Source organism: Amblyomma americanum, chromosome 6 (assembly GCF_052857255.1).
Source record: "Amblyomma americanum isolate KBUSLIRL-KWMA chromosome 6, ASM5285725v1, whole genome shotgun sequence".
Classification (NCBI taxonomy): Eukaryota; Metazoa; Arthropoda; class Arachnida; order Ixodida; family Ixodidae; genus Amblyomma; species Amblyomma americanum.
In genome coordinates, this window is record NC_135502.1 from 8,555,157 (window position 1) to 8,579,757 (window position 24,601).

At 48.2% G+C, this 24,601-nt stretch overlaps 2 protein-coding genes across 8 annotated transcripts in view; one reads left to right on the forward strand and one right to left on the reverse strand.

Moving 5' to 3' along the window:
* Positions 1–317, forward strand: part of LOC144136253 (cytochrome P450 3A24-like) — a 39,773-nt gene extending 39,456 nt beyond the window's left edge. The window contains exon 15 of the mRNA XM_077668451.1: positions 180–317. The gene's annotated coding sequence lies outside the window, so the exon portion shown is untranslated. The remainder of the gene's footprint in view (positions 1–179) is intronic.
* A 245-nt stretch (positions 318–562) lies between these two features.
* LOC144136252 (uncharacterized) overlaps positions 563–24,601 on the reverse strand; it is a 31,772-nt gene continuing 7,733 nt past the window's right edge. For all 7 annotated transcript variants that reach the window (XM_077668446.1, XM_077668448.1, XM_077668445.1 and 4 more), the window contains 4 exons: positions 20,821–20,997; positions 15,914–16,018; positions 7,907–8,087; positions 563–4,126 (listed from right to left, as the gene is read on the reverse strand). In XM_077668446.1, coding sequence (XP_077524572.1) covers positions 2,857–4,126; positions 7,907–8,087; positions 15,914–16,018; positions 20,821–20,995 — 1,731 coding nt within the window. In that variant the 5' untranslated portion in view covers positions 20,996–20,997 and the 3' untranslated portion in view covers positions 563–2,856. The remainder of the gene's footprint in view (positions 4,127–7,906; positions 8,088–15,913; positions 16,019–20,820; positions 20,998–24,601) is intronic.

A 24,601-nucleotide genomic window follows, 5' to 3' on the forward strand; every position in this document is an offset into this window, starting at 1 on the left:
CGTGTTGATGTGATGACACATGACTACTACTGTATAGCCCTCTTCTGCTCTTCTGCTTCATATTGTCGTGCTCTCTTTTGGCAGATCACGCTTAAACGGTGCTAGCCTATTCAACATTGATTCATTGTTGCTTCATTTGGCTACACATGTTTGTGCCTTCATTTTTCTCCACAATCTAGGTTCTGGTGGCGGTACTTCTGGCTGCCATAGCCGTGGTCATGGCGGGTTACCGAAGAGGATACGGTGGTTATGGAGGCTATGGCGGCTACGGCGGCTACGGCGGCTACGGAGGTGGCTACCGTGGTCATCACCACCGGCCAAATGGCTACGGCGGCTACGGGCGCGGCTACGGGCGCGGATACGGAGGCTACGGCGGATACGGTGGCTACGGCTCCGGCCATCGCCATCACCACCATCATTATCGACCCCACCATCACAGACCTTACGGCCATGGCGGATATGGTGGATACGGAGGCTATGGAGGCTACGGCGGATATGGCGGCGGATATGGCGGTGGTTACGGCGGCTACGGAGGCCACGGTGGTTACGGATATGGGCGTTATTAAGAACTAGGAGAAGCTTCTATTTTATGTGTAAACGTTACAAGATGCCAAAGCATGAGACTAACCTCAGAACGTTGACGCAGACGCTTTCAGCGAACATGTTAGAAATCAGGGACTAGCGGATCAGGGCTGGTTGAGACGCTTGCGTTGCGATGACTACGGCTAAAGCTTTAATTTAGCCTAACTCTATCGCTGTGTTTCAGCAGGACGACAGTATGAAGGGAAGTAAGGGGCCAAATCGGCTGTATTGTGCAGCGATAATTTTATCTAATAATTTCTCAGCCTTTTTGTTGCAAATCACTGCCACCTGCAACGTGCGATGTCAGCAAGCAACGTCTGTCATCGGTTTTAGTAACAAGTGACCAACGACAATGTAGCGCAAGAATGAATCAGAGAAGCAACCGTAGATATGAATGGGCCCAGGTTCGATTGGTCTGCCCTTCATTTGACGGCCTGACGGGAACAAATGACGGGGCGAGAATATTCAAGGAGTCCAAATTGGACTTGGCAAAAGCGGACGACCGCGTAACGTCACGAATCGGAATAGCGTCGATGGAGGTGCACATAGTGGCGGCGTCTGGTACCGTCTAATCCAGCCTTGCGCTGCAGTTCGAAGATTGGAGAATAGGATATCGGGGCTAGTCTTGAGGTATTTTCGTGCTCTTCGAAACATTAATTCAGTGGCTCAAAAAACAAACTGCCGCAACTAAACACGCTGCAAGTGCGAGGAGATGACTGTGTTCCTAGCCACTAAATGCCGCCAGAAGGTACCTGTTTCACCCTTCTGCGACCGTATTGCAGCGCGCAAGACAGCCAAGTCATTACCACCAAATACTTTAAGATGCTCCAGGACCGTCAAGCATAAAGCTGTTAAGAAAATATTGTTTGCTTCTGCTCCGAGACGAGTATGTAAACTCCTTTGTAAGGCGACTTGTGATGCCTGTAAAAAAAGTACTAAGGAATTCATTCCTTTTTTTTCTCACGATACTTTCATACGAGGCACATTTGCGACCTGCTGCTCTTTTCACCAATGCATTGTTTTCGGCAATAGACAGTAAACAAGGCATATCATGTGAAAATGAAAAAAATAAAGCGTATTTTTGTTGTCAGGGTGTTTCAGAACCTTTTAACATATTGCAAGACGCTTGAAAGATAGTTGGGTGGGCGCTCGCATGTGTTCTATCTGTACTGACGCCTAAAAAGCTGCGTAAACATGCGCGAATTACGCTCCAGTTGGGTCATTAGGCAAATCATTTTGGAGAGAGGTCGAAAAAGAAAGGTCATTCCTTTCGTTTAATCTTCATCTAAGCCCACTCTGTTGCTTCCATGATTGCGATAGTGAAACGATTGCATAAGAGTTTTGAAGTTTTAGCTTCCCGAAGCGTCTAAAGCTACGGACACCGCAGTGGAGGACTCCGGAGGAATTTAGACAATCTGGGGTTCTTAAGTGCGCTGGGGTCGCACAAAACATGGGCGTTTTTGTATTCCGCCTCCATTGAAATACAGCTGCTGCGACCGGGATCGAACTCGCAACCTTGGGATCAGCAGCCAAACAGAGCCATTGAGCCACTGCGGCAGGTGGAAGAGAGACACTATTGTGTGCACAGGTGTCCTTGCTACTGATAAACCGGCACGAAAAAGGTGCAGTTTAAAAGAATGACGCTTCGTATTGACTATAGCTATGGTGGAATACAGGGATATGCGGAAGGGACTGTGGAGCTCTCAGTTTGTGTTAGTGATCCTTTACTATACATGAATGACTGACATTAAATAAAAAAAGGCTACAGTTCAAGTTCGAAGCTGATAATCATTGAAAAGAAGACAGCATATCGACTGCGCTCTGTTTTGAAGAGAATTCTTGTCATACCTTAAGAATTACGTTTTATGTGATACTTGAAGTATAACGCGAAGTTCTAAGTAAACCACTATAAATGAATGCGGCGGCCGTGAGTACTCGCGGTCTAGCTACAGGTGAGATAAGTAGCTTCGAACGGTGCAGGTTAGAGCCGTCGCCGTAGCTCGCTTTTTAGAGCACTGTATGCGACATGCGGGCTTCATTTCTCTTCGCTCTTTGTGATTCGTTTATTAAGTGACGCCACGTCCCAGCGCTCCATCCTGGAAGGCGGCTCAGGCCCTCAGGCCAAACTATTGTCGGGGGCTTTTGGGTCGCTAGCGCCAGTCGCAATTTCCTGTTCTCGAGATGATGGCAGGTGGTACCGCACTGGACACCCGTTATGGTCTAAGATTATTGCAGCGGACTCACGAAAACGAACTTCCAACCTATTTATTTTTCCTACAGCTGCTCATAACCCCTGTTAGAGCGAAATAGACGACGGACCTCTTCGCGTCGGCCGCCCCTCCTCTGCCTGCGATTTGCTGCCGTAAAAGGCTTGGCAAAGTTTCTGCGCACAGCAAATGGAGTTCCGATTCCCGTGTGGGGTGCCCTCTCCACGGATATTTTCTCTTCCACGACCGGCTTCGTGCCCGCGGATCGCCCCAAGGCGACGTTCCTGCGGCTTAGAGAGCGCCGCGTCAGCGGTACCGCCCACCACGGCTGTTCACGTCCCACACGTCCAGCCAGCTTGTCTTCGCTTGGAGGCGCTGACCGCGCTTTTCGGGCATGTTCATCCGCTCTTTCTACGGCCGCTGAAGAATTTGAAGTTTTCTCCACCGAAGACGACGCTTCCTGTTCAGCGGTACTGTTGAGGTGCGCGGACTCGGCGGAATCTTCTGAGGACGACATGGAGGTTGGTGGGTTCGGAGGCACATTCGCTCCTGAAGTCTGCTCCTTGCTTAACGGTTCAGGAGCGTTCCGAGGCAAGGCTTGCAGCGGCACTTCTGAAAGCTTCTTTGCCGGCGATTCCTCTCCGCTAGTCACACCTGGGATAGACGCCGGCATCGCCAGTTGTCCTATGGGTGGCACTTGTGCGCGGACTGCGCCGGGAGGTAACGACGTGGGTGGTCCTCCTAACACGTTGTTTCCACTGCTTAGTGGCGGAGCCGGCAGTTTTCCCGGTCTTTTGTCTTGCGCCACAGACGCTGCTGGACCAACCGGCATTGCAGGGAGAACATTTTTCATGTCGACTGCTTTGGTTTGTGTTTGTGATGAGAACGTCTTAGCGACTTGAAGCTGTTCTGAATATGGTGGCCTAGGACCGTTAGGTGGAGCTCTTTCAGCCACCGAAAAGCCTGACGGTGGTGTATTCATAGGAAAGCCTCCTCCCGGGAATTTCTGAGAGGCCATTTCCATTCCATGCTGCTGTGTTAGCTGCTTACGAACAGTTTGAGATAAATGGCTGCTACTCTCTTGCAGCCTGTTGCTTGGTGCAGTGCCTACGGGACCTTGCGATTGAGCGCTGCTTTTTACCGTTCCTTTCAGAGGGCCGTATGGATCGGGAAGGAGGTAGCCGACAAAAAAGAGACTCTTCTTCGGTGGCACTTTCAGCGTGCTGTTTACGAGCGTTGCTGAGACGCCGTTCTTTTTGCGCAGGATGCTCAGCCTGATTTCCGTGTCTTGCGGCTTTGGGATGGCAGCCCGTCCGGTTTCAGCTGGGCTGTAGTAGCTGAGGTCGGAGAAAAAAAAACACGTTCAGAATTCGCTTCCATTTGTAGCTTAAAGAAGGTGAGCTAATGAACTTAAAACATTTCGCACGGAAATTGCTCGCCAAACAGATAGTTGCACTTGATATGTTAGGATAAGAGTACTTCGATTGTTACCTGTAATGGGCCCGCAGCTCCAGCAAACGTAATTCTGGTTATGGGCCAATACGCCGGGAAAAGATATGTGGCGGCTACTTTGAATGTTCAAAAACTAAAACTGTGGGAAAATGTCGTGGTACCAAATTCACTGTTGCTGTTTGATAACATTAAATCAGGTCACTTAGTTCAACTCAATGAGCTGATGGTGGCGCGTTCAACGCAAACATGGAATATGAATTTGGTCGGCTCGCAGTCTCAAAGCCATATAGACAAAACGCAATGAGGAACGGTGTGTGTGAAGTGAGCAACGTGAGAGGCGGCAATCCGGCTGTGGTGCCCGGTAGGAAAATGATCGCATTCAAAAGTTATGCCACACTTATATAGCCACGAAGCAACGACAAAAGAAGATATGAAAACACGGAAAATTTACATCCGCTCCGCTGGTTTGATGCGTTGAATTAACTAAATTAAATTAAACTGGTTTTTGAGGAAAAGAAATGGCGCAGTAATTGTCTCACATATGTTGATGGAAACCAGAACCGCGCCTCAAGGGAAGTGCAGAAGGTGGGAGTGAAAGAAGAAAGAGGTGCCGTAGTGGAAGTGTCCAGAATAATTCCGACATCTTTATCTTTAACGTGCACTGACATCGCGCAGCACACGGGCCTCTAGAATTTCGCCTCCATCGAAATTCCACCGCCGCTGGAGGCGAAATTTTCGGAGCTCACCACTACGGCGTCTCTCATAGCCTGAGTCGCTTTGAGACGTTAAACCTAATAAAACCAAACCTATTTGAATAAACAAATAAATGAAAATAAATTGAATTATAAACTACCTGTCCAGTTAAGTCCTTCCTGCATTTCTAAATGAGGAACCAGGAGGATCCGTATATAACATAGATTTTCTAAATATTACCTAGAGGGAAAGCTGGCGCCACCATCTATGCCTGAAGATCCATTAAAGAGCACTTCATCCCCCGTGGGAATGCCGGGAAGACAGCAAGGCGCACTTGGGTAGGCCCTAAACTCATATACGACTGCAGAAATACAAATTATTTGCTAATTATATGCTGCAAGGAAGCGCTGTTTTGCAATTAGTATGCCCTGCAATAAAATATGGTTACTGTGTATCACAATAAATGAGCAGAAAGGCAGACAAGCTCCGAATTTGCCCATGGCGAGAGAAGGCTTTCTCTTCCCGCCGCCAAACTGAACTAACCGTGGAAAATAATTTTTCACGTTGAACAGACACGCATTTCAGAGCAAATATCCTTGCAAAAAAACTGTTAGTTCTTTAAATAACACTCGTTAAAAGCTATTTTATTGCATTGTGAAAAACTGAAACGTTTCATTGGTGTAGTCTGCTAATGCGGGACGCGCCCTATGTCTGTGCATAGGATATGGTCGCGCCGCGAGAAACATAGCCGAGCCGCCGCTTTTCTATGGTGGACTATAGTTTGCGCGCATTTAGTGCTGGCTCTCAGCATACATATTTTTCTACGAAAAACGATGAAATCGGAAGCGCAAATTTCGCCTACCACATGAAAGTGACGGCCGTGTCCGTGCTGACAAGTGCAACATGCGGGTATTTGCGTGAATTAATTCTGTAAGTGGAAGTAGTTCCTGCATGCAATGCGCGGCCAGCGCCAGTCTTCGAAATGAGCCAAAAGCAATCCTCGGCGAGTAAGTACGGTTAACATAATTTGCGCTTGTCAAATTACATAATTTTTCGCTTTTCAATTGTCTCCGAGACTCCTGCGAGAAATGTGCAGAGTGGTCACAGCAGCGGTTTGTTGCATTCTTAGCTGACAAAAAAACTTGTTCTTTACTTTCACATTTCAATGTACAGGTAGCACAGGTTTCCGCTGAGCAAAACCCAGCTTGTGCATAAGTGGCTCGCAGTGAAGGGCCAAACGGAATGTAGGCCTAGCAGGCACCAGACATTGAGCTCAGCTCACTTCGAATCAAGCGCCTTTGGATGCTTCGGATCTGAAATGAACTGCGTGAGTAGCTGCAGTACGCAACCACAAAGCTCACAAAACATCAGTGAAAATTACAGTAGCGAAAGCGAAGGCGAACAACAAAAAGAAAATCCCAATCCGTAGAACAGTCAACTTGGTGCCACTAGATGTCAATCTAATTTGCTGTCTTCTCAGCATGCCTCGGGCGTCCATGGTGGATGAAGTGAAAAGCCGCCAGCTTTCCCTCTACAGGGTACACTAAGGAACTCTATGGTACATACAAGTTTCGGGGCTACAGTCTATACAAGTCCCTAAATTTCCCAATACAAGAAAGTGAAAACTGGTGTTCAAATCTGCCGCGACAAGCGTGGTCACCACGCTTTTTTTTTATGTGAGTTTCGCCGCTGCACTAACTCATGCGTGGCTCCACCCAATTTGAAGTGGAGAGTCATTCGCGATCGGACAGGAAGATGACGTGACACTGAAGATATGTCCCATCGATTGTTTTGCTTGTCACGCATGGACGGTTGGATGCACACAGGGCGTCAGCGAATGCGTGTCCCGTTTTACTCTTCCGCGTTTGTTCCCAACGTCCGCGGTCGCTTGATTTGCCGGTTTGCGCTGTAGTTGCTCCCTTCTGTCTATATTCGCCGGCACGTTCATTGGACCATGAATAGCATAAAGTTAAATACACAAACCTGGTTGTACTATCAGGCGGAATTTAAACGCGAACACGAATAGGTTGTACTTTTATACTTTACGGCGTGGTATTCATTTGCAAACTGTTTATGAATATATTCTGTGATAGTCGGTTTAAATACAAATATGAATTACGCTAATTGTATACTGTAGCTGGAAGTACGCAAATAAAATATTTTGTTTTGTTTATAGGCGCTGTACACATTTAATTCCTATCTAATAGTACATGTCATATGAAATTTCTTTCCACTGGTGGCAACAGTGAACGGCAGGGAATGACACACAGGTGCAACGATCTACTTGAATCGGTGTCTGTTATGAGTTCTGTACCTTCAGAAAACTACTCCTTCATCAAAACTGTTAATCAGGCCTTTGCTAGGCTTGACATAAACTCGTTTGCATGCGACGGAGGGACGGCTCTGTAACTGCTCGCCAGTTTTTTGTGATGCTCATTTGATTCATATCACTTACTGATGCTCTGAGACCTTGCAAAGACCATTCCAGGAGGGCTGAAAAGCCAAATGAAATGCAATACAATTCAAACCCTATCATTAAGACAACAGCCTCTGGCATGTGCCCAAACTAAGGTGAAAAGGACTGAGAGCAAGTGCAGCTATAACAAAGATGGAGTCAACATATCGTGCATTACAAGAAAACGACATGCGATGGACACTTCCTCCACCCAAAGCTTGCAGTAACCTTGAGACAAGTGAAAGGCCAAATGCCCCCTCGTAGTCGTCTTGTTTCCTCTGCTTTCCTTGTATTTTGCACGTGCACTGCGTTCATGTTCTTGCCTATCTTATTTTCTTAGTTAATGCGCTGGCGTTTTCTTTGTCATATACCAGCATTTTAAATGTATTGTTACCTGTATTAGTGCCCCTCTTCCAGCAATGCCAAATTTGCACTGTGCGGTTTAGATAAATCATATACGTAAATAATAAGGTAAAAAAACCCCTTCCTCCTCTTCCAGCCCATAGCCCGCACTTACCTAGCGCAGGCCAGCTTGCAGTCCTCCAGCGAGCGGAAGTGGTTCATCGACTGGTGGCAGAATCCCTTCTCGGGCGTGCAGGTGCGCTTGTGCGGGTTGTACGAGAAGTAGAGGGACTGGCACGAGATGCTCTGCTGGGCCGTGCTGGGCACGCACGCCATCTTCAGGCACCGGTTCCACCCTGCGTTCGAAGGAACGCCCACCGCCACACTCGTCGGACTAAACCTCGCTGTTCTGCACAATGTGACAGACTGGATTTCACATAGGGCGTTGATCTCCTCTCACTGAATCTGTGCTGTATCGGTAGATCAGCGCATACGTGTTGAGTACGCTTGGAAATTAACGCTAAAACTCTCTCGCACTCGAGGGCTCTGTGCCGAAGCACTCGAGCAAACTAAGCAAGCTCCTGACTGCGGCTTAGTCCGAAGTGTAGTAAGTTGAGCTAATTGGTTTACGGTCATGCTTGTAACAGCATGATGGAGAAGAAACAAAAGGACGTCAGGGCGCTACCACCGGAATTTGATCAAGAGCCCAGTTCACGTGGTACATTCTGCCAATGATGCTCCCGAAAAAGCACGCCTTCTTATCTGCTGTTAGATACACAGTTCATGCGGATTTATTGCCTTTTTAATGATCGTTAAAACTGCTGAGCTTTGAGAAAAAAGAAAATTTAAAGCTGACACGAACTGAGTTGAAGCGCCGGCCTAGATGGGCGACGCCACGGGAAAATATATTTCTGGCAATATTAGGCTACCTCCTCAAATTGGCTGGCAACATGAGTAATTTAATTCTGCACTTTTGGCTGCACTGTCATTTTCGAAAGAGGATAATAGAAGGAAATCTTCGGGCGGAAAACGCAGCGGTTGTTAGAGCGCGGCCTGAATCCCACCACACGGACCGTCTGAGCAAAACGCGCCCCTTTGTGGCGGCAGTGGTCGCGCACTCAGAGTGCCATATTTCAGCATGGAGCTTTTGCTCCGCTTAGTAGGATATGTCTGATATTGTACTCTTATTATCCTAAAGACGTGCCCTTCCCTTTGTTCTTTTCTAGAAGTCAGCGCGCCATTTTAGCCCATTGACGTCTTCACAATTTCTTGTACGGGCACACCTGCACCGTTCGAAAATTGCTCTCGAAGACAACGAGCAGGACATGTCTCATGGTACCTCTCGCTGGTGGCTCTCGTGTAGCTTTCTGTCGACCGAGACCGATCTTACAGCACTTGCGGCGCAGCCATCGACGGAAAGCGACAGTGGACACCACATCTCCAATAAGCGCAGTTATTTTTCGAGAGAAAGTTTCACTACTCGAGGTACAACTCGCATGGCTTTGTGCGTTTGACCATGAAGCCCGACCGACGTCAAACCAAGCACACACGTAAAAGACTAGCAATGTATGACTTTGTGTCTTGCTGCGCATAGCCATGATCTGGTGGGGTCATTTGCTAATGGCCAGCAACCACGCGAGCGATGACCAGTGGTCACTTGACCTTTGATCTTATCTTAAGAGCGGAGATTCCCACCGCCTGGTGTGACGTGATGCCATGACGTAGCAAAGAGGTCACGTCATTCGTCGCTACAAACACCGTCGGATTTGCTTTCGCTCGTCTACCAGGTTCAGCGTGGTTGAACCTCAGCCAATTTTTTTTTATCTGTACGATTTCAGCGTTGCACCTGTTAGGCTGTAATCTCTAAGATGCGCGTTGGATTAATCGACCATCAGTTTTGCTGAGTTGGTGTTCCTTGAGTACCAGCGACTCTTAATCGGGGCCCGGATGAAGCGTTTTCTGGACAATTCTTGCGCGCCGGCGGCGCCGCCAAGAAGTTTTGGGGCCGGAGCGCTTTTTTTGCCGAAACGCCAGCATCTGGTAAAGCAGAAAAAAAGAAAGACGCTCTCTATCGTGGTCGAGAGTAGCTGTGCGTATAAACTGGTTTGCTTTCCGACGTACCCCATTCTGGAGGCTGAACAGTGTTGCGAGGCAAGGCATCGTCTCCGCGAAATACAACCATCTGTCCGCAGCGTCGCTCGGGCAGCACAGGGCTCACTGCTTAGAACGTGTGCGCGTCGAATGACGGCGCGCCATGGTTCCGCACGAGGCCGCGGGCGGTCGCTAATTACGGGACTAGCAAGTGGCCGTTGTTGACGCATGAATTGCTCCCGCGGCAACGCAGCACATGGGCACCAGGGCGTAGGCGGAAAGGTTTTCCAGCATGTTTGACAAAGATCGTTTAGATTTGCCTCAGTGTTCTCCTTTTGGTTCGGCGCCGTGTTATCCCCCTGTTCTCAATCCAAGATCACCCGCGCGGCGCCGACAACGGGAGCTAGAAGCATTTCATGTTACGCCGACCCCGCGCTCATCCGCGCTGCGGTCGGGAGGGCCAATGATAGCCGTGGCGCGCCTTCACGTGATTCTGTGCGCCGCACAGTTGACGAGCGCGCGAATGCGGCAGCACGACTGTCAGCGCTTTCTCTGTGCGCTGGTCGTTTCTCTCGTGCCGTGCAAAACCGCTTTTCGTGTCTGTGTCTCTTTTTTCGAATGGAGCGGAGACGACGGCTGCTCTTACTGGGAGGCATGCTTGTATTAAAGCAAGCACAGCTTCTACGACGAAGACTTTGGTCCGTCTTTTATGGCGCCGAAAGACAGCGAGCACTGCATGCGCAGCGGTAAGTACCACTTTTCGACGACTGCCGTACTGCAAAAGCTATATAATCGCTATTTTATTTCGTCTGTAGATGCTAGTTATGCGAAGCGAGGAGGACCCAGAATATTTCTTTCGATATTACCGCATGAAACCTGACCTGTTCCACTGAAGCTGTGCTGTCGGCCGCAAAAGTTTGAGGGTTCTGCGATGCGTGGCGGATAGAAGCAAAACTGCATTGCTGCGCCATGTGGCGCCGCAAAGCGTGGTCCGGACGCTCACGGAACACCCGATGCGGCAGTACGTTGAGTGTGCGTCGACACCACGCTCTGTGACGGCAGATGGCGCAGCAATGCAGTTTTGCTTCTCTCCGCCACGCATCGCAGATCCCCTCAAACTTTTGCGGCCGACAGTACATTCATGTGGAAGAAATAATGACAAAGGAGCACGTCACCCGGTAGCGGATCACCCAGAGACAGCAGCTGGCAATGACCTTAAAGCAAGGTGTCTGCAAGGCTAAACCAATCGACGAACCCTAGCGTGCACATCTGTTAAGGACTATGACGCGTTCCACGACTTTCTTTTACAGCGACATCCGTTAAAGACCCGTCCCTGGGTTTTGCGTCGTCGTAGCAGTGCTAGTAGTGCCTAACAGGAGGGTGGTTGGCACGGGAACAGCTCGGGGGGTGGTAACCGTGGAAAGAAGAGGGTATGGTGAGTGTGAGGAATGCGCGACCGGGGGGCAGCTGCCACGGGAACCACCCTCCGGGAGACACCACGCAGCCGTGGTACTACCACAGGCGGTACCACCTACGAGGTGGTTACCATGGCAGGAGGCTGCAGCGAGAGTAGAGGAACACGCAATCGAACGGTCGTTAGCGTCGAAGCAGGAGAGTACGGCGACAGCGGAGGAATGCGCAACCGGAGCATAGCACGGTTGCGCATTCTCAACCGGAGAATGGCTTCCCAGCATATCGTGACACGAAAGTGCCTCAACAGATCTCGTGTTACGAAGATGTAATCATCCTGTGAGTTTTATGTGGCCTGGATCACGGAAATAAAATTTCGCGCCTTTCAGGGTAATATTTCAGAAAACAAAAACTCGCTACCTAATAAAGCGCCACCCACCACGTTCCAGACCCGTCGCTTTTTATTTATTTGCAATTAACACTCATTTTGCGCCACGTGTGCTCAGCGCACACGTTTGTCTCCTTGACAACGCTTACTTTTATGTTTAAACAAGTTCACTCGATTCGCGAGCAACTATGCAAGATCACTTTAGATGTTCCTATGCAGGATCACTTTAGGCGCCACCATACGCTGGCGGCTATGCAGCGAAGCTTTCGTGTATTGCAATTTGATCGAGACCAGCACGTTCTGACTGCAGCTTATTTGCCGCCGCTTTGGCTCAGTAATTATGGTGCTCGGCTGCTGACCCGAAAGACGCGGGTTCGATCCGCGCCTCAGGTAAAGAACCTCAGGAGGTCGAAGTTTGCGAAGCCCTCCACAAGGCGTCCCTCATAGCATGTGTTCCTTTGGGACATTAAACCCCATAAACGCTGAAAGGGCCCCTAGCGTTTGCCTTTTGGCAGCAGCGCAGAGCTAGTAGCCCGAATCTAGACCCACCTGTGAACGCCAGTAAGGGAGCCCGCGTATGCGCAGACGGTTGCTGTGTTAGTCTCTCGGCAATTTTCACCGGCGACCGGCCGCGAGAGCGGCGTCCTCAATTATTCTGTGGGCACCTGTACATTAGTGGGCAGAATCAAGCGAAACCCATCGTCTGTTTCAAATCCAGTTCATTAGTTGCCTATTGGCAATTGCGAGTTGTTCGTGCCATGTGCATGTCGATAAAGGCCACCGGGAAAAGTTCTCATGGTCACACGATATCTCGTTTTTCGGGTAAGGCAGATATTGCAGCGAAGCTTTGTAATGTTCGTTTGATCGTGCTTAACGCCGTCGGCACGCGCATTCATCGATTTATTTGCGCTGCAAGACACGACCGATTTATCTCGAAGGATCACAGCCAGGCTGAAGTGATTCCACGATGTTCCGGACTGTTGTGGTTATTCTGTATGCCATATCTCGAAAGTTCGTTGTCAGCTTTAAATTGCGCACGGCCGAAAGCAGCGGGCGTTCTTGCTGCTGCGCCGTTGCCCAGTCATTCTGTTCTTTGCTGGCGCAAGTCCGCCCGAATAAAGAGTTTCGTCTGGAAGCCATTTGCGCTGTCTTCCTGCTCGCCGGACTGCAGTCACCACTACGTGACAATATGCTACGTATGGCTATGTGTGTATCTGTGCATTTGGCGCAGCACTTCAATTGAGAGGGCACGCTTTTTTTTAGCTGACCAAGTGGAGGTACATGTATACAATCGCCCATAAGAGCAGCTGTCGTGCTTGTAGTAAACATGACGCGATCTCACTCCCTGAAATAGTTGTGAATAAAAGCGAAAGGCTTAAAGATAAACTTATGGTTTACTGCATTGTGCTCCTTACGTAGGAAATTGAGAGCATAAAAATGCGACGCAGCCTTATCTGATACTGTTAACATTCCTCTTCAGGTACTTTGCTTCTGGGAATGCAAGGATGAAACAGAAAGTGTAACACTCACTGACCAGGTATAAGTAATAATTGCGTTGTGGAAGTCGTACGAGTTCCTTGTTTACAGTGAGGCGAACAGGACAAGCAGTCGAAGTATAAATGGGGCGCATATGATGAATGCATGTTGATAAGTGGGATCGTCCTTTCATACTAGTTGATGCCGTCGGGCGCAGTTTGGATGAATGATGACTCAAGCAAAATAGGTGTCTTTAAGTTACACTGTTTGGATAAAATTGCAACGTTATTGTCGTCGACATCATGCGTGTGCTCGTGCACGTGCTCGACAATTCAATTGGAAGCCATGCTGTGGTGTGTGACATCGCGCTGATAGTCTTCTATTCTTATTGGTCTTAAAAAATTGAGCGGGAGGCAGGTAACAGTAGAAATGTCGGCTGCTTATTACCGCATTTACAGCGGATCGGTGACCGCCTGTAAGGTAACCCTTGGCGACAACTCAGGAAATCAACACGAGCCCAGTGAATTTCTTATCTACTTTTAAACGCCTTAGCATAAGTCCGGGTTTTATTCCCGGGTTCGGCACCACTGGTCAGTGTGAGGGAAATGCTGTCTAACGTAGCAATATTCTTTCGTAGGACAAACATTGCTCGGTAGTCACGCTTAGCTCGGAGTCTTCCATTATGGCATGCCTCCATGCCAAACTTAAGTAGTTGGCAGTGAGTAAAAAAATGAATTAAGTAAATAATTGACCGGTAGTTTGAAACACTAGGTTGATATGTCCCAAAGCCATTCAGGATATGAGGGACGCACCATTGGTTAGACGTCTGCGCATAGCAAGTCCATCATCCTTGGCGAAAAATAATGAATAATGGAATATTGTAAGGTACTGTTATGTAAGTATCGAACGTAATGGTTCGTTCTTCTGATGCATAGCAAAATTTGTCTCTTCAAGTTTTTCTGCCACTCGCACCCGGTATTTAAGACTGCGATAGAAAACCTATGGTGGGACGTTTTTGAGGACGGAAAAACCGTTAATAGCATAAAAATGCAAGCCTGCCGAAGGAAGATCTGCGGATATATTGAATGTTTTACACTGTGTACTGAAATCTTAATACATGAAATAACTGCGTTCATGAAATCTTTCTCGTTGAAAAATGCTTTTGCCCAAATTTCTTGGTATGCATGATTAGACCACCTGGGGTTCTTTTAGCGTGCACTGGCACCGCACAGTACACGGACCTCTACCATTTCGTCTCCATTGAAATGTGACCGCCGCTGCCGGGATCGAACCCGCATCTTTGGGGTCAGCGGCCGAGCACCATAGCCATTGAGTCACCTCAGGGTATAGTTTGGAACACTGTGGCTGCTGTTATGGCGTGCGAAATTGAAAGAAACCGAATAAGATATTTTAGAAATATATTTGCAGGTTTCTTTGTATTTGCGTTCACTATGAATAATTATTTGCGAATGCTAAGCAGACGCATCATGCATGGAGTCTCTGATTTCTCAGTGAATAATTCTTAGTTCCGTCTTTTTGTTCAAGCGTTTTCAAGGCAATAGAGAGTTTTAGTTTCACGTACGTAGAGGCTTCACGTACGTAGAGCTCTTACGGGTGACCAGTGCGCATGCGCAGAACGCAAAGGGTATGCGCGAGTCTCACGTACGTACGTGAGATTCGGAATTTTATGTTGTGGTCTTTGCGTTGCTTGCGTACGTATCGCTGACAAACATGGCGGCGCCCTGCCCGCCGCTTCATGGCGATAACAGCTTCGTCGCTAATCCCTCGAGGCGATATGGTGTTCTAAACTGCTGTATTCGCCTTCGATTTGCCCATTCTTACCCTCGCATAAGGTTTCAAGCGACAAATAGCTTTTGTTTTTCAGAGAGAAGGGCGATTTTTCAGCTGCTAAGCCAGACGAAGTAGCGTTGGTCGTCGTCATAGCAACGGTCTCGCTATGAATGGCTTCGCTTATTGACTTGTCTTGGATGATTTTGGCTACAACTAGTGTCTGTGTTTCTTAGTAGATGGCGCTAGGCGTAACGCGCGGCGTGTTTCGCGTACGTGTAACTATAAGGGTTTCAAACCACCTGCGTGCAGGCTACGTAGACTTCTCACGTTTGCGTACGTGAACCCTCTACGTACGTGAAACTAAAACTCTCTAATATCTATTGTTTTGCTTATTCCATTTCTTGGAGATTTATTTGTCACAAAAGGAAATTGGTCCCTGCCGAGCTGCTTTCCATTTAATAACGGTGTATACCAAACCCTCTAAATTATGCGCACGTTTTTTTAAACACCACCAGCAATGGCCATCTATGTGACTGATTTTTGTTTCTTCTGCATATGATTTCTAGATTTCACTATACAGTCCTTTGAGTGAATTTCATTTTGACGAGGTGGAACTAGATGGTGATACGCTGTTTTTGTCCGTATAAAAGGCATGTGCTAATGGGCAACGGTGCTTTAAGTCCCAGAGAAACATTCAGACTATGAAACACAATATAGTGGAGGGCTGCGAGTGAATTTCGTCTACTTCGAATACCTTGGTCTGCGTCCAAACCTAAGAAAAAGGTGTCTTAACATCTCGTCCATACTGAAATGTGCCGTATGCAGCGCCTGCGGCCGAACTTGTGACTGCGTGTTCAGCAGCGGAACTCCGCAGCGGCTAGCATTAATGTAGTAATACATGGAAAAATGTCAGGGTTTTGTTTCGTTATGTTCAGTTAGACTTTTAAGCACAATGTTTCTTGATTGCTTCGATTCCTTTAGTAAATCGTTATAGATGCAGCACGATGCTTAGAGCGAGGTACTCACTTCTTCGAAGAACAAGAGCACCCAAGGCGACGCCCTTGGCTTTGCCGTAAACTTGGACGAATGTACCAGCACCACCACCCTTGATATCACTGCCTTGCCTGAAAACTACATAAAAAATAGGAGAGTGATAATGTGCGACTTTTGTGATCAGTGAATCACGGTTCTATTGAATATTACTTGTGGTCTGTGAATGGAGGGACCTAGGTGGAAGCTTGACCCGCCTCACGAGAATTGAGGCCGGATTTTTTGAACATTTATTCATTGTGATGTGCCCACTGACAGCCATAGGTCTAATTACAATGTGTACACATGCAACTGTCACACCACTAGACAATTTCAGTTTAAAAATTCTGTAACCACGTCGATATGAGCCTTAAAGAAATTAAAGAAATGAAGCTTATGTGGCGAAATCGTGCTGATTGTCATTATGTGACGTTGTCTTTATTTTGTCAACTTTTTCATCAAAGAGATAGCAGAGACCATGATTTTAAACGCTTGTTTTTTGGGTCCACCTTTTCTTTTCTGCTATTAGTATTTGTTGACTACGACGTCAGCACCGGAAACCGACGCACCATATCAGTCTGTGATTCTGGGATCAAAAGTATAGGCCGGATTATGGCAAGGAAAGAAAAGAATGATTGACAGGCCGTGTCCGGAAAGGTGCCTAACGTGTCTGTGCTCTGTGTTATTTTTTAATCTCCCTTACACATATTCTAAGTAACCTTAAAATAGGATGATACAAAAGGTACGACGAAACTTTGGTGAGTATACGTACAGAAGAAGGTAGCATGAGTACGACCTATCACAGATAGGCAATGCTGATCAGACCCTGTCTGGTTCGATGCCCCTGAAAATTACACGGTGGCAGCCACAGGGGAAGTGTCTGCGTGCGTACTTCTGGCGCCGAACGGAAAAAGTGCACAGTGGTGCTTTGCACCACCGCTGATGAATGGAAGTTTCCACCGATACGTTGTCTTTAAGAGAAAGACTCTGCCAAGAGAAAAGTTCCCCCAAGGTATCGTAGTCCACGTGCAAGAAAAAGGTTGGATGTCCGACGAACTGGTCATATACTCGCTGAAAACAGTGTGGCAGAACCGACCAGGAGGTCCACTACGCCGTAAAGTCGTTCTTGTGCTCGACAGCTTTAGAGGGCACCTAGCAGACCGAGTGAAGACTCGGCTGGCAGAGTGCCGAACGGTCTTGGCCGCAATTCCTGGTGGCCTGACAAGCATGCTGCAACCGGGCATTGAAGACAGAATTTAGGCGGTGCTATACCGAGTGGATGTCCGCGGGCAACCACGGAACAACTCCGACAGGGCGGCTGAAGCGAGCATCCCTCCAGCAAGTGCGCGCTTGGATTCCGCACGCGTGGCGTTCGTTGTCAGCGGACACACATCTCACCGAGTTATAGTCAACGGGGCTGTCAAATGCCATGCAGGGCACAGAGCATGACGAGTTTTGGGAGCACGCTTCCAATGACACGAGCTCGCCCGACAGCGGTGAGAGTCACAGATGAGCTCAGCTCGTCCCACGGCGATTAGCGCAGAAGCGGCGTTGAATGGAGAAATAAAATACTCGCATCTGTCGCCAGCTTTTTAATTATATGACGCAGTAGTCGCAGTGGCACCCCAGTGTTCTAATGTGCAGCTACAGGCCTGATTTCTGTATAACCCGCAGCTGAGAAAATTTTCGGCTTGTACACGAGTATATATGGTAGTTTTCAGATTCACCGTTCTGATCTGCCTGTTTAAGTGATTGCTCACGCTTTGCAGTTCATCCCCTGAGTGACTTAGAAAGGCGATGTCATTAGCGAATTGCAGATTACTAAGGTATTCTCGATTAACGCTTAGCGCCAACTGCTCCCAATTCATGTCTCTGGACACCTCCTGTAAACAGGTGCTGGATAGCGTTGGCGAGATAGCGTCTCCTTGCCCGACACCCTTCCTTATTGGGATGTTATTACTGATCTTGGGGAGGATTGTGGCGTTTGTGCCACTGTCATAGATATCTTCAAGTATTTTTACATAAGGCTAATTTAACCTTGACCTCCGTAATACCTGCACGACTGCTGAGGTTTCGACTGAGTCAAATGTTTTTCGTAATTTATGAAGGCTATATATAGGGATTAGTAGCGTTCTGATCATTCCGCTATCCCCTGACTGATAGTGTGAATACGCTCTCTTGTCGAGTAGCCTTTACGAAAGCCTGCCTGTTCATTTGGTTGATTGAGGTCTAAGGTTGCATGACTCTATTAGTGATTACCTTTGCCACTGCCTTGTAGGAAACAGACAGTAAACTCATCAGCCTGTAATTTCTCCAGTCTTTGACGTATCCTTCCTCATTAGCACGCCAAGCCAATAAGAACGAGATGGTTGCAGTGGAAGGATAAGTCGAAGGCGGAGTTGGTGCTTAGAAGATGCAGTTGGAGGAGAAGGAAAGAGAAGGCGGCAAAAGTACACGTATTTGCGCTTCAGAACAGTGCTACATAATTTCAGTTTAAAAGTGCCAGAAAGAAGCGATACCTTAGCAGTTCTTGTGTGAGAGAAAAGGGGCTGCTTTGTCACCAACACTGTTAAAGGGACACTGAAATGGTTTTTAGTGAAGTTAAGAATAGCGCAAGAGCGACCAGTATTCCATCACTGGTAAGAGCACCGCAAAAATTATTGTAGCTTCATTAACGCTGAAGATATCGGCTATTAAAAATGATGCTCCTCCTTGCATCCTCAACTCATACACACAGACGTGTCAGATAAATAAAATAAAGGAAACACCTCACTCGCGCACGCCACCTGGGCGTGCCCAATAAGAAGGCTCGCCCTCATTGCCCTCTGGCGTCATCATTGTAAATACGGCTAAGAACCCGCGATGAGGTGCTGGTAAATCAGTGGCAAGCAACTGCGAGTAGCGATTTTTTAAAAAAATTATGTTTCAAATGTGACCACGTTTCAAATGTGACTCGAAAACTCACAAAAACCACACAAACAAGTTTGTTGCACTAGAATGTGAACACCAAAATCAGTCCAGCGTCCCTTTAAAGGTCTTCACCACCGAAAATAATCGGGGACCATTCCTAGTTAGGCGTTTTCTGGCAGAGCGAGAGCTCAAATACTCGCTGAAAGAGATCTGTATACAACCTATAGCAGCCGCAAGTGAACAACTTGCTTCTGCTCGCATACTACGGCCAACATTACGTAAACAGTTTTCACGAAGTATATTCGATGCATAGAGTAGAAGACTCATATTACTGCACGAACGGCGCTGAAAGCAATGTGTGCGCTGTTTAAAGTGCATCTAAAAGAATTGCGAACAACAGCAATGCGTTCAATTCTGGAATAAATAACGTACAATACGGCGCTAACAGCTAGCAAGAGTTATGCCGTAAAAATGCACAACGTGGCTGTCATGTGGACGTGCTATGACTAGTTTTCAGTGATCAGTAATGACACATTGCTACACGCACGCGGATCTTGTTGATAGTCAATGTATGAAATCTATTATATCGATACATTCGGGCTTTCCCGTGTTCAGTCTGCCATGCCCCGATACTTTTTCTCTGTCCATCCACCTGTGCAGGGGCCGGGTGTCGCGAACCGAGCTGACGTTACTCATACGTCGTACAAATAGCCCTGCAATACTTCAAAGAGAAAGCTGGGCGAATTGGTTACGATCCAAAAACGTAAAATGTGAACGTAAAAAAAAGTTGAGCGCTGGCTTTAAAATAAAGATTTATTATGCGAACGTACATTTATAAGTTGTCTCGCCAAAAGCAAAATAAAACAGAACAAAAAGAAAGACAAACAGGAAAACAACCTGCTCAATTACACTTTAATGGTAACATTTCTGAAAATAAGCCATTGAATATAGCAGTTTCACGGCTTTCCAGCAGTAATGAAGGCTTGCTCTTGTATGCGGAACCGCCCTTACGACTGTGACAGGCTTCGACTACCGTTTTTGCTGTCTGACCCTTATCATTGAAAATGGTAGACCTTTCATGAAACAAAGAGGGCCGCAGTTTTGATTGGGTTGTCGACAATGCGAAACTAAATTGGAACCAGCAACTTTGTCTAAGAAGTTATTGTGCTCCCTCAATTTATGGGAGCAGTGGGAGCCAACCTCACCTGTCCAAATTCTTGGTCACCTGGATAACAGAAGAGCACCCACATATTAAAAAAAATGTAGATAATATCCTCGAATAATACGTGGACCTCGATGGGAGCTACCCGAAGAGGATCATAGCCGGAAGGTGCCTGCTGCATAGCTACTGTACTACTGCATTTAGTACAGACTACGAAATCCGGGAGTAGTACATGAAATCTTTTTCGAGGGAACTCATAACCCCGAGTTTGCAATCGCCCTCAAGCAGCAAGGCCCAACCTTTAATAGCTAATGCTAGGTTCGCACCGCGTACAGCTCGCTAGTTTAGGCTGCACCTGCAGCAAAGAACAGAGGCTTTGTGCACAACAAATACACAAGACTTTTGTATAATTATGCGTCTAGCTTCCGCAACGTTCCAGAAGTACTCAACTCCTTCTCCCTACTTTGATCTATCGCATCATTGCCAGTGTGTTTGTAATACTCACGTCAGCAATTTTTTAGTAAATCAGAACAATAAAAAAACACAAAGTGAGCTTTAAATCTCGCAACGGGTGACAAAGAAAACAAATATGAGAAGGAAATGCCTTAAGTGTTTTTTCTTTCCCTTAAGGAAACAGCCCAGCGACAAGGACAAAGGGTGAGGACAAAACATGCGGTGACTTTGAAGATGTCTAGCTCAACTTCCTTTTCTACTGCGTTAAAAAAACTTGTACAAAGGTTAAGCTGCACACAAGCGTATCCGTGTTTAGCGCGCCAATGGCAGCAGCCATTAACCATTACGGGTCGAGAGAAGCAAACCCAGCAATACTTACTATTGTTCCAAGCGGCGAGTGCTGCTTGATCTTTGGGCGGCACTGTGACGGCCGCGATAGGTTCGCCAACACAGGAGGCCATGTGGGAGAAAAATGGCTCCGCTGATGCCCGGTTTGGTTTCCATGCCCCGAGGAGAACCAGGCAAGAGCAGGCGACGGTGAGGGCCGCACTCATCCCTGCGCCGACGTGTTGAGACACAGATGTGTACGCAGAGAGCGAAGCTACCAAAAGCTGTCGTAATTATAAAGTATTTTAATGTTTGCTCATATTAGTGCTCGAATGCAACCTCTGTAGCTTTAACGCTGGCTTGCAGAAGCCCTTGCATCCACGATCAAACACGCACACTTTCATTTGATGAGCGTAGCATGATAATAATAATAATAATTGGCTTTTTGGGGAAAGCAAATGGCGCAGTATCTGTCTCATATATCGTTGGACACCTGAACCGCGCCGTTAGGGAAGGGATAAGGGAGGGAGTGAAAGAAGAAAGGAAGAATAGGTGCCGTAGTGGAGGGCTCCGGAATAATTTCGACCACCTGGGGATCTTTAACGTGCACTGACATCGCACAGCACACGGGCGCCTTAGCGTTTTTCCTCCATAAAAACGCAGCCGCCGCGGTCGGGTTCGAACCCCGGAACTCCGGGTCAGTAGTCGAGCGCCCTAACCACTGAGCCACCGCGGCGGGTGGCGCGGCATGATATGATCTGAAGCGAAAAAGTCTGTACAGAGTAAAGTTACGAATATATGCTGATAGCGAAATTCTCGGTGGTGATTGCCGTTTATCATAATTAATAATAATGAAAAATAATGTAATCGTTGTCAACGCGCAAAACCATCACTCGAATCACTCGTGAAAAAAGTGGCGCTATTTACCTCGGTTACGGAGTCAGACCGGAACTTTGTGCCCATAAATGGGAAAAATTATTTCTGTGTTTATTTCTCTTGCGTTTTTTTTTTTGTGCGATAGCACTAAATGGGTCGGTAGCGAAAAAGGCGTCCTACGTTGAGATAAATCAGGAGGAGCAACAGCTGCAATACGTTTGCAGGTGGACACCACTGCTGCGTACACCCCCCGTCAAAAGTGTATACGGCCCAAGGGGTTTGCTTGTGAGACCTGCTGTATGCTTCGTCATGCATCCTCAGCGACCGTAAACTATGGGAAGAGGAATGACTTTGCGTCCTTAATCCTCCCAAACTTTTGGACTGCTAGGTGCGCTAGGGATCCCTGCTAAATAGATTAGAAAAACCCTTTGAGCTGTATACTTTTGATGGGAGCTGTACCTCGAACCGCGATTGAGGTGTCTCTTACGCAGGGAGATCAGTCCGTCGAAGCACTCACGGACCTCTTCAACCAACATTGGCATGAGGGTCGCCTTCCAGACACTTGGAAGCATGCCAAAGTGATTTTCATACCTAAGCCAGGCAAACGACTCGAGCTGGGCAACCTTCGGCCCATCTCGCTCACGTCCTGCCTGGGAAAGGTCATGGAACACGTCATACTCAATAGACTCCACACTCACGTAGACCAAGAGGACCTTCCCCCCCACTATGATCGGCTTCAGAACCGGCCTCTCCACTCAAGACATTATGTGGCAAATCCAACACGACATCCTCGATCCGAGACCCATCCGAGCTACACGAACCATCCTAAGCCTAGATGTCAGCAAGGCTTTCGACAACGTGTCACATGCTTCCATCCTGGCAAACCTCTCACAAATGAATGTAGGCACTCGCACTTACAACTACATCGCCGACTTTCTTCATAACCGTACAGCAGAACTTCATATTGCAGACCTCCACAGTGAGAAGATCACACTAGGCACCCGAGGAGCACCACAAGGAGCAGTCCTATCTCCGTTCCTTTTCAACACTACAATGAGAGGCCTCCCTCTGCTCCTGGAAAAGATACCTCACATTAAACACTCAATATATGCCGACGACATTACCCTGTGGACCAACTCTGGCTCTGACGGGGAAATCCAAAACTCCCTCCAAACAGCAATCGATAAAGTACACTCCTTTGTACAGGCGAACGGGCTCACATGCTCCTTCACGAAGTCCGAATTACTAGTGATCAGGGACAGACGAGCTCGCCTGCCTGTCCCCGACCCGCAAGAACCTATTGTGCTTCAAGTCGACACACATCCCATACCTCCGGTCCGCACTATTCGCGTTCTGGGTATGTTAATACAGAACAACACGCAAAACTCGGAGGCCATTCAGCGCCTCCGCACCACAGCCAACCAGATCAACGGCCTTATCCGCCGCATCAGCACCCGCCGCAGAGGTATGAAGGAGGATGACCTCTGTCGGCTCACGCAAGCTTTCCTCATTAGCAGGATAGTCTACTCCTACCCCTACTATCACCTCCGCCGGAAGGACGAGGAAGCTGTGAACAGCATTATACGTTCAGCTTACAAAGCGGCACTGGGGCTACCTCAGTACGCCAGCACACAGCACCTCCTCCAACTCGGCATCTACAACACGCTCACAGAACTCATAGAGGCACACAAGACCGCCCAAATCCACCGCCTCTCCCGCACTAAACACGGGCGGCTCATACTTGACCGTCTCAACATCAACCCCATAGGCGACGTCCACCCCACGACGCCCATTCCGATAGGGGTCTATAGCCGCCTAGTTATAAAACCAATCTCCAAAAACATGCTACCTGGCCGCCATGATACGCGCCGTCAGCTGAAAGCCCAAGCACTAGATGCCACATACCTTGCCGACGAACACGCAATATACGTAGATGCTGCACGGCAAAGTGCAAACACATACGTGGCTTGTGCAGCCACGCCACAGTCTACTCTCGTCACCGCCGCCACAGTAGTAGCTCACTCTCCGACAGCGGCAGAAGAAACCGCCATCGCGCTGGCCATCGCTGACCCACGTACGCGCACAGTCCTCAGCGACTCCAAAAGAGCAATACAAAATTACTCGGCAGGTTTTATCTGCCACCCCGCTGCACGCATCCTTCGCGGCTGCACTCCCGACCATAAGATCAACCTGGTCTGGGTACCCGCCCACGCGGGAAACTCTGGAAACGAAGGGGTCGACCGACTAGCCCGCGGACTAACCAACCGGGCGGCCGGCCCCACGGACCCAGACGCTCTTGCCGAGGCTCCCCAGACCTTTGCCGAAATTACCAACCTCTACAGAGAGATGAGACGCAAGTTCCCGCCTCCACACCCCGACTTGAACCGAGCGCAAGCCACCTTGCTCCGCAGGTTGCAGACACACTCTATCCTTAGCCATTCTAGACTTTCACTCATCACAGACGGGGAATACGACCCCGTCTGCCAAAATTGTTACCAGGGAGAAATCGCCACCCAGGCTCACATCCTCTGGGGTTGCGCGGGAAATCCGCCCCCTCGAACCTTACTGCCAGCTCCCTCCGAAGATGGATGGAACGAACTCCTCAAAAGGCCAGACAAGAGCATCCAACTGGCACTCATTTCGTGGGCCCAGGAAGTCGCCCCCACCTGGGGGTCACACCAAGCCCACCTGCCCTAAATCCCGCCAATCTATGGCAATAAAGTTGTTTCTCTCTCTCTCACGCAGGGAGTCAGTTATGCGCCTTTCCTTTTCTCAAAATCAATGGAGTCTACAGCGTTGTGAACGCCGACGTCAATGAACACAATGAACGCCGGCGACCTATTGCTCCAGTATCACGTTTCTGCCGCAACGTTGCCAACGCATGCAGCGCAAATCTCTGTCACTACCGCCACGTAGCTCAGCGCGATTGAAATGTCCACTGGCACAGGGAGCCAATT